This window comes from Sinocyclocheilus rhinocerous, unplaced genomic scaffold (assembly GCF_001515625.1).
Source record: "Sinocyclocheilus rhinocerous isolate Xijiao unplaced genomic scaffold, SAMN03320098_v1.1 scaffold88, whole genome shotgun sequence".
Classification (NCBI taxonomy): domain Eukaryota; kingdom Metazoa; phylum Chordata; class Actinopteri; order Cypriniformes; family Cyprinidae; genus Sinocyclocheilus; species Sinocyclocheilus rhinocerous.
In genome coordinates, this window is record NW_015652292.1 from 528,593 (window position 1) to 538,400 (window position 9,808).

The following is a 9,808-nucleotide window of genomic DNA, read 5'->3' on the forward strand; positions in this document are numbered from 1 at the left end:
TATATATAGCCTAGCTTTATTATGTTTTTCTCCACTCGCAGAAGCACTGCAGGTGTGTGATGTGATATGATGGCCATGTGAATCCTCATGTTCTGTTGTTTGCTGCTATTTGCGCATGTAAAATTAATACCTGGGAAACAAATGTTAGTATTTTTAACGGGTCACAGACACTTATGCTTTCTAATTTAATTCAATTCTGATTTAAAATAATCTTGTCGGTTAATGGTTAATAATCGGTTAACGAGCGTCCGTTGTCGGTTAGGAAAAATAACCGAAATGAACATCCCTAATCTGTGCATATTTCTCTCTTGATTCAGACGAGACAGCCTTTTTCACTGGGAAAAGAAATATTATGGATAGAGTATTTTAATCATAAGCAACGGTTTGAAAACCTCTTAATGATGGATTTGTTTCACAAGATATTACCGTAATTAATGGACTGAGGCTGACTGTCACTGTACATTATCCATTACTTGGCATAACTGTAAGTGATATTGCACAAAGCAGTTAAATTGTGAGTTCGCAGGTATGTGACAATGAGTATGTTGTAGATGTTTGTGTGACTAAAGGCCTTTCCACACTGAGTGCGCGTTGTCGGTTAGGAAAAATAACCGAAATGAACATCCCTAATCTGTGCATATTTCTCTCTTGATTCAGACGAGACAACCTTTTTCACTGGGAAAAGAAATATTATGGATAGAGTATTTTAATCATAATCAACGGTTTGAAAACCTCTTAATGATGGATTTGTTTCACAAGATATTACCGTAATTAATGGACTGAGGCTGACTGTCACTGTACATTATCCATTACTTGGCATAACTGTAAGTGATATTGCACAAAGCAGTTAAATTGTGAGTTCGCAGGTATGTGACAATGAGTATGTTGTAGATGTTTGTGTGACTAAAGGCCTTTCCACACTGAGTGCGAAAAAGTGAAACGAGTATCGGACGCGATGACGCGCTGGAATAAAACAATAGATTTCTATGGATGCTTCCACATAGACCGCGAACATTCGCGCACCGAAAATGCAAATGTTTTTTTTTTCCGAACCAGTCTGACGAATCTTTTCAGTTTCGCAAATCGAAATCACGGGCCGTCCAATAAGATTTGAGCTAGGATCACATGACCGGAGCAGCTGCTGTTGCACAAAAGGGTGAGAGTGGTGGCGCTGTTTCAAAAACCAGTGTAAACAAACATCGAAGAAGAGTATCCCGGATAGAGGACAGAAGAGAGTGGATGCTGAGTTCTTGTTATCGTTGGTATTTGAGAACAGGTTTATTCTCACATGTTCTTTATACTGAATAACATTTCTATTAATTGTCCACTGAATTATGTAATCACAGTAGAGCACTGTCCGTTTTCTTCCATGTGCGCGAGTGTTAAGAGTCCGAGCGCGTTAAATCTTTTTCTACACATGAAATATGAAAGCAAATAGACATGATTATGACGATATATTTTCTGTATGTGTTTTGTATGCAGATGTGGGAAATAATGTGTTTTTTTAACTTTAAACCGCATAAACACATATCATTACACCAAATACACAAAATAATGTTCTTTTTAGCAGCATCATATGACCCCTTTAATTTAATGCTGTATGTTGAGCAGCGGACAATGTTAAATCCATTTACGAGATACGTATCTGAGGAAAAATGCATTGCTGGTCGGCGCCACCTAGCATGCAGACGTGAATTAGCAGAAGGCGAACAATCGTTTCGCGTTCGGTCTGAAAGCACCGTTTGTCGGTGATTCGCCTCGCTTTTTCGCATTGCGCTCAGTGTGGAAAGGCCTTAAATGTGTTTTGTCTCTTTCTATTAATAAAAAATATAAAATTTAAAAAGTTTTAGGTTTATTTATAAAAGCCTTTTTTAATATTGAGATTTAATGACTGAGCAGATCTGTTTTTAATATGAAAAAATTACTCTTTTTTTTTTTTTTTTTTTTTTTTTTTTTCATAATTTGGTATTTTGGGGAACAAAACATATTAAATTGATCAAAAGTGACAGTAAAGACATTCATAATGTTGCAAAAGATTTATATTTCAAATAAATGCTAAATGTTGAACTTCCTGCTTATCAGAGAATCCTGAAAAAATGCATTACAGTTTCCGCAAAAATATGAAGCAGCGCAATAATAATATTTCACAATATTACTGTTGCAGCCTTGGTGAGCAGAAGAGACTTCTTTCAAAAACATTAAAAAGATATTTTATATAAATTTCGAACATTTATTTTAACATTTAATTGCTGCTATCTACACAGTGTTTTCAATTAATTTATAGTAATTATGGTGTATATTTTTTTTATTTAATTTAGTGTTAAATTATTATAGTGATTTAATTTTCATGTGTGAATCCCTCTCTGTGTCTCTGTAGGAGACGGACAGCAGGAGGGTCAAAACAATCAGATTCTATACCGTAAGAGAGATGCTTCCTCCTCTTTACCTCCTGCTGGACCTACATCGCCTTCCTCATCCTCATCAACCTCGTCTCAGGGGTCACCTGACCTCAGACAGCTGAAGCCCCTTTTCACCCCGCTCTCCTCGGACCAATCACAGGCGGCCGCGCGGGCCAGAGAGTTTGCCGCTGACATTTTCCGCCGAGCTCAGGCTGGAACGAGGGAACACGACAGAAAAGCCAAAGAGAAAGAAGAGACGGACCCTCAGCGATTCCACAGCGAGGAAGAGCGAACGAGAGAGAGACAGGAACGAGACGCAGAGGTCCCGGGACCCTCGTCTTCCTCCTCAGGACAGAACCAAAGTTCAGTGTCACCCACAGAGGCAGAGGACAGTGCTGTGTGTAACGCAGTCATGTCTCCTGGATCCACCTCCTCCGTCTCCTCTTTGTCTCCACATGCTCATGAGCCTTCATCCTCCTCTTCCTTCTTTAATTTGTGATAATGTCAGGCTGGCTGTAGATAATCCATTACTTGGCATAACTGTAGATGATATTGCACAAAACGGTTAAATTGTGAGTTTGCAAGTGTGTGACAATGAGTTTAAGTTGTTAATTTTTGTATGACTAAAATGTGTTTTTTCTCTTTCTATTAATAAGGATTGTCTCAATGTGTTTATTATAAATAAAATATAAAAAGTAGGTTTTATTTATAAAAGCCTTTTTTAAAATGTTGAGATTTTATGACTGAGCAGATTTAATTCTAATACAAAAAACTTCATGAATCATTTTTTTTCTTCTTTAGACAATGAGTGACTTTGACTACTTAAAGCTGCTGGGTAAAGGCACTTTTGGAAAGGTGATTCTAGTGAGGGAAAAGGCTACTGGCATGTACTACGCCATGAAGATCCTACGCAAAGAGGTCATCATTGCTAAGGTGGGCAGCACACGAATCAGAACTTTAAAATGCTCCTGAATGATTTGTTTGAGTCATGACACGGTTGTGTGTCTTTTTTTTTTTGTTGGTCTCAGGACGAGGTTGCACACACAATCACAGAAAGCAGAGTGTTACAGAACACACGGCACCCCTTCCTTACGGTACGTTTAATTTCCATCAGGGTTTTTTATTATTGCACAATTCTCTTGGTTTTAGATTTGTTAATTCACATTGTTTTCAATCTCTCTACAGACACTAAAATACGCCTTCCAGACACGAGATCGATTGTGTTTTGTCATGGAGTACGCAAATGGAGGCGAGGTTTGTCACATCCTGTCACTCCTTACAAAAACAAACTAGAAAAGCCTACACCATTCTGTCTCTTTTAAAATTCTGTTTTGTCTCCTTTTTACGTGTTTCCAGCTGTTCTTCCACTTGTCTCGAGAGCGTGTGTTTACGGAGGATAGAGCTCGCTTCTATGGGGCTGAAATTGTTTCAGCATTGGAATATCTGCACTCTAAAGATGTCGTCTACAGGGACCTAAAGGTTTTCTGTGTTCCCAATGTTTAATGTTCTATATGTAATTATTGTGAAAATAGTTTGAATTGCTTTTTGAAAATTGTGTCATAGACCACAGACATGAAATCTGTCTTCCTTTTTTACCACATATGGTAAAACTCTATTTCCTAATTCTTTCAATTGTGTTTCTCTCTGCAGCTGGAGAATCTAATGCTGGATATAGATGGTCACATTAAAATCACAGACTTTGGCTTGTGTAAAGAGGGCATTACTAATGAGGCCACCATGAAGACATTCTGTGGGACCCCAGAGTACCTTGCTCCTGAGGTACTGCGAACTCACTTCATGAACTTGTTTTTTCAGTTGATTTTTGGATCATAGTTTGATAGATTAAAAAGTAGAAAAACGATGTGAATCAGTCCCAGCTCTGATTTGCTCATTTTCTGACCTATTATAATGGAATCCCACAGTGTTTTAAAGCAGGAAACCGTCTTGTTGTTTGTGTGTTTTGAACCACATTGAAAGGAGAGCAGAAGCTAAAAAGCATCTTCGCAATATTACACAATACATGTCAGGAAGTGCTAGATGAAGGTATAAGAAAATATTTTGCCCTGAGGTATTTCTTCAAGTGAGTAGTTAAAGGGTTAAACAAAAATGTTTTGAGGCTGAATTTAGAAAGTATCATTTTATGTGGAATTTAGCATATTACATAAATTTTGTTTCTTTAAATATTAAAAGATGAAAAATAATATTTAAACATTGTTCATTTAAACAAGTCTTATGAAGCAGAAAGCTGTAAAACAAAAGGCTTGAAACAGTTTTCTGTTACATTTGGGTGATTCTATAATTGGAGATACATTTGGCATTTCATAAAGTAAAAAAAAAAAACTATTCACTAACAGAAATTCTTTCCAGTATCTAATTGAAAGCATATTCAATTTTAATAATTCAGTGCTTGCCAAACACAAGTTGCTTCCTTTTTTACTTTTAATGAAAAAACAGATGTCTTTATAGTATTGTTTGTCAACTCTGTTACGGACAAATTAGGCAATGTGTAGAAATAACAATAAATCATAAAAGGAAAAATCCTTCTTGTATCATTAGACAAACAGTCCTTACATTCCAAAATTTGGAACTGAGGTAATATTTCACCTATGCATACCTTAAAAATAAAAAATACCTATGACTTCACAGAGTTGTCCACTTACAATATCCAGTAAAAAAAATATTATAAGGGTGCATCATATCTCAATGTTTGAGATTTTAAACAACAATTGTATTGTTTTTTGTGAAAATAGTTCATAAACAGAGTTGACCCTTTAAGTAACAGAATTGTAAAGTAACAGAATTGACAGAATTATCCGGTGGACTGTCAATTCTGTTACCTTATTGTCAGCATTGTTACTCTACCTTGGTAACAGAATTTAACGGTAACAGAATTGACAATTTTATTTTATTTTTGCCAAAAACTCATAAATGCTAAGAGCACATGGCACTAATGAAATCATGATTACAATACCTTTAAATAACCCAATATGTGATCAGTAATATTTTTTTCCCTTTTGATCTTGTGGTAACTGTTGACATTCTTCAAAATAACTCTTGGTATAAGAACTTTTTAGATAAAATGTTTTTTCTAATCTAAAAAATTTTTCACAGACTTTTCAGTGCTTCAGATCTTATCAGTGAGGGAAAGTGACATCATTTCCTGTATCTTACATAGTTGTGGGATATATAGCCATTCAACATTACAGTATAATTTAGAGATATCAGTTTTAACATTTATTAGACTTTAAAAAAATGACTTCTAATTTAAATTAACTTAAAACAATCTTCACATAAACCCATTATAAGAAATGTCATATTTACCTGCGGCCTTCAGCAGAAATATACAGAAATTGAAATGGTCAAACACTAAATTCTAAATTAAATATAGATGAATTCTTGAAGCTATAAAAGTTATTGATTTCCTCTTTTTTTTCTCTTTGATTAACAGACATCACCGCAGCCGGGTTATTAGGTTGTTTTGGCTGCTATTTCTTTAAGAGCTGCCACTGCTGAACATGACGCAAATCTGACATGCATTGTATTTTCTCTCAAATCTCTTTACCTTTTCTGACCCACTTCAGTTCTTAATGTCTCTACTAATTAACTGACGTGTTGAATCGGGTGTGTTAGATGAGGGAGACAGTGCTGGGATGCTCCAGGACAGTTTTGAAAACCATTTCAGAGACATGTTCTTTTATGTGACTCATATACAGTGGGGCAAAAAAGTATTTAGTCAGCCACCAATTGTGCAAGTTCTCCCACTTAAAAAGATGAGAGAGGCCTGTAATTTTCATCATAGGTATACCTCAACTATGAGAGACAAAATGAGAAAAAAAAAATCCAGAAAATCACATTGTAGGATTTTTAAAGAATTAATTGGTAAATTCCTCGGTAAAATAAGTATTTGGTCACCTACAAACAAGCAAGATTTCCGGCTCTCACAGACCTGTAACTTCTTCTTTAAGAGGCTCCTCTGTCCTCCACTCGTTACCTGTATTCTTTTTGGTAACTTCATGACTTATCTGACCACGACATTGCATGCACGTAGTTTCATTCACGCTTTGATATGAAATGATACAGGGTACTGCGCGCGCCGGCGCCTTTGTTCGTGCAATTGAAGAGCACGAGCTACGAGCACAGTACCGTTTCCGCGCTCGTTTGAGTCTCGCCTGGTGCTGAAGTGAAGTTAGAGCGCGCATCTGAAACGTCTCCTGTTTGATGTGGTCATAAAGATGTTCAGCAACTGAATAAATACACTTCTTGTCAAGAAAAAAGAGATAGAAGCAGCAGTTGTGAGTGAGTTGGCCAACCTTAGCTCCGGCACTGCATTAATTGCGTTAAATATTTTTAACGTGTTAAACTGAAAAAAATATTTTTGAAATAATAAACTGAAATAAATAATTTTGACAGCACTAATAATAACATTTCTAACAATAATTTCAAGTAAGGTTTTACCATTGGGATACGTGGGGTAGGGGTGGGCGATATACTGGTAGACACAATTAACCAGTAGAAATTTGTCAACTGGTAGAGATTTTCGACTATCATCTCTTTTGCGGTTACATGCTCACGTGACATTGCTGTGCTACATGGTCCCGAAAATGTGTAGTTTGCATGCATTTTTATGCATTGCGGTTTAAAAACAAGTAATTTTAAGCTGTTGAAACGTAATCAGCAGCAAAAGAGAACTCATTTCACTATATGCACGCACTGTCTGAGAGACCGTTTCTGAGCGCTGTCAGAGAAGTGTGCGCACGTGAAGACGGTGCTCATAGAGTGCGGGAGTATTGAATGGAGTTATTTTTGCCATTTTATAGGCCTTGAACAGTTAAATACACACACTTGCATGCGTTAAAATTCCTGTCTTTGTCAGTATAATCGTAGACACAGTAATTTAGGTCTTAAGTGAAAGCAAACTGAGAAAGCTGAGAAAGAAAACGTGTGTAATAGTATATTGTATCCGGGTAGCTCTTAAAGTGACAGCAGTCTAAAATTCCTGCTTTCTGTCATTCATGTTAACCAAACAACAAAAGAAAGAAAATAATCATATATATATATCGTGATATATTGTATATCATTACTGTGAAATAAAATTACTCATATCGTGATGGTACACAAAAAGGTGAACCTGGTAATAATTTTTTTCTTCCCACATTTAATGTTGTTGTCACTCAGGATTATGCTACATTATCAAAGTAAAATGGTTTACAAAAGCAGTTTATTGATGTTTTTAAGCACTATCTGCATGAACCTTGATATACCTTCCCAATATTAAAGGATGTCTTATTTAAGCTTCTTGTTTTCTCTTTTTTTTTTATTGCCATCTCTAAACAGACTACTTAATTTTCCATCTTCTCCTCGTTCTTTGCTTTAGGTATTAGAAGACAACGATTACGGCCGTGCAGTGGATTGGTGGGGTCTGGGAGTGGTCATGTATGAAATGATGTGTGGCCGGCTGCCATTCTATAACCAGGACCATGAACGTCTGTTTGAGCTCATTTTAATGGAGGAGATTCGCTTCCCCAGAAACCTCTCGCCCGAGGCAAAGGCCTTGCTGGCCGGCCTTCTCAAGAAAGACCCCAAACAGAGGTAAGAAGAGCGTCTGTTTCCACTTTTGTTATGAAAGAGGATCTTGCGTATGTTTTAATAACGTGTTTTGGTGTTTTTAAGGCTTGGAGGAGGTCCTGAGGATGCCAAAGAAGTGATGACACACAAGTTCTTCAGTTCCATGAACTGGCAAGATGTCCTTCAAAAGAAGGTAAGAGTTTAAGGCAGTGGGAACCGATTCATTGGATGTAATCCTCACACAAATGAGAGAATGTACACTGCTAATCACTTTGACAGATGCTCTCGAATCTCGTTTACTTTCATGTTCCAATATTGTGTCAGTGTGATTGATTGCAGCATGATCGGAAGACATATCCTCAAACCCAACATGTTTTTTTACTTCATTAGACGTTTAACAGCAAACAGTCATTTATGCTGATCTCGGCATGTGGTTAATGAGGGATGTGTGAAAACCAAATGTTCTCTAGAGCTTTTTCTCAGACTCACCTCTCACCCTCCTCTTGTTTTCTGCAGCTCATCCCACCCTTCAAGCCGCAAGTGACCTCAGAGATAGACACACGCTACTTTGACGACGAGTTCACGGCACAGACCATTACTGTCACGCCACCTGACCAATGTGAGCACCTCAGTTCTTCTTCCTTGCCTGTCTGCTTGTGACATGTTACAAATCTTTGTGTGTCTGCGAAAACGATTAGCAAGTGGAAAATGACAGCAAATATTTTAGCCCTCAAAAAATGTTCCAAACAAGTCGCACAAATAGGTGGTATTGTGCATGTGTCGAGCTCATCCATCCGCACTCATTTGCGGTTGGGTATACTTTGAAAGCTATGCGGACGCGGCTGGGCACAAGACGGAACAGAACGTTGAAAGTGAAGTATACCCAGGCCTTAAGTTGCACTGAATTAAAAATGCATTGAGAAAAAAGTTGCATTGGTGTACGACTCCCTTGATGAATGATATTATTACTTTCAGAAGTAATGTAAAATGTCTGTAAATGATGTACAAACATAAACAATACGAAGATTATAGTCGCATTCTTTATAAACAACATTTAGGCTATTATAAAGGTCAAACCTACTTAAAGGGATAGTTCACCCAAAAATGAAAATTCTGTCATTGATTACTCGTAAAACCTGTAAGATCTTCGGAATACAGATTCTGCGAGCTTTCTGACCCTGCATAGCCAACTGACATTAACGCAACTGACATGTTCAAGTCCCAGAAAGGTAGTAAGGACATTGTTAAAATATTCCATGTGACAGAATTTTCATTTTTGGGTGAACTCTCAAAAGGAATAAATGATTAAATGAGACGATTTGGTTTTCCATTGCTTGCAGATGACAGTCTTGATGCGGAGGACCCAGATACACGCACACACTTCTCACAGTTCTCCTACTCAGCCAGTGTGCGGTCAGTCCTGGTTTCCAATTGGCCTTTCATCCGGCCAGTCCGTAGCCTGACACTACACACTGCAACACAATCCATCAATGAATCACTGAATAAATCTCAACCAATCAGGTACCGTCGAAAATACAGCTCAGCACCAGCAGGTTTCAGGACACACGCTCACACTCAAAACACTGGACTACGGGACTAAAGCCTCTTGTAAACACAAATATCGAACACACTCTAAATCATCTTGTGGGGACAAGAGAAATCAATTTGGACTTATTTCCCACTGATTGTTACAGTTTTAAAGCCATATTTCTGCAATTGTACAAGTGCTCTTTCTGGAACTAGCTGTTACCAATAGTGTTTTTACAGCGGGAGGACCGACGATGGGGTAACACAGAAAGGAATAGTGCTGTTTCTCTGCCTGGGTAGCGTACCGAATGCTGTGC

The 9,808-nt window shown here is 37.5% G+C and overlaps 1 protein-coding gene across 1 annotated transcript in view; it reads left to right on the forward strand.

The window, feature by feature from the left end:
* The window catches only part of LOC107714435 (RAC-beta serine/threonine-protein kinase-like), a 26,044-nt gene extending 16,480 nt beyond the window's left edge, over positions 1-9,564 (forward strand). The window contains exons 6-14 of the mRNA XM_016520268.1: positions 3,201-3,332; positions 3,428-3,493; positions 3,585-3,653; positions 3,756-3,878; positions 4,050-4,178; positions 7,774-7,988; positions 8,070-8,157; positions 8,481-8,583; positions 9,305-9,564. Coding sequence (XP_016375754.1) covers positions 3,201-3,332; positions 3,428-3,493; positions 3,585-3,653; positions 3,756-3,878; positions 4,050-4,178; positions 7,774-7,988; positions 8,070-8,157; positions 8,481-8,583; positions 9,305-9,564 — 1,185 coding nt within the window. The remainder of the gene's footprint in view (positions 1-3,200; positions 3,333-3,427; positions 3,494-3,584; positions 3,654-3,755; positions 3,879-4,049; positions 4,179-7,773; positions 7,989-8,069; positions 8,158-8,480; positions 8,584-9,304) is intronic.
* The last annotated feature ends 244 nt before the right edge of the window (positions 9,565-9,808 follow it).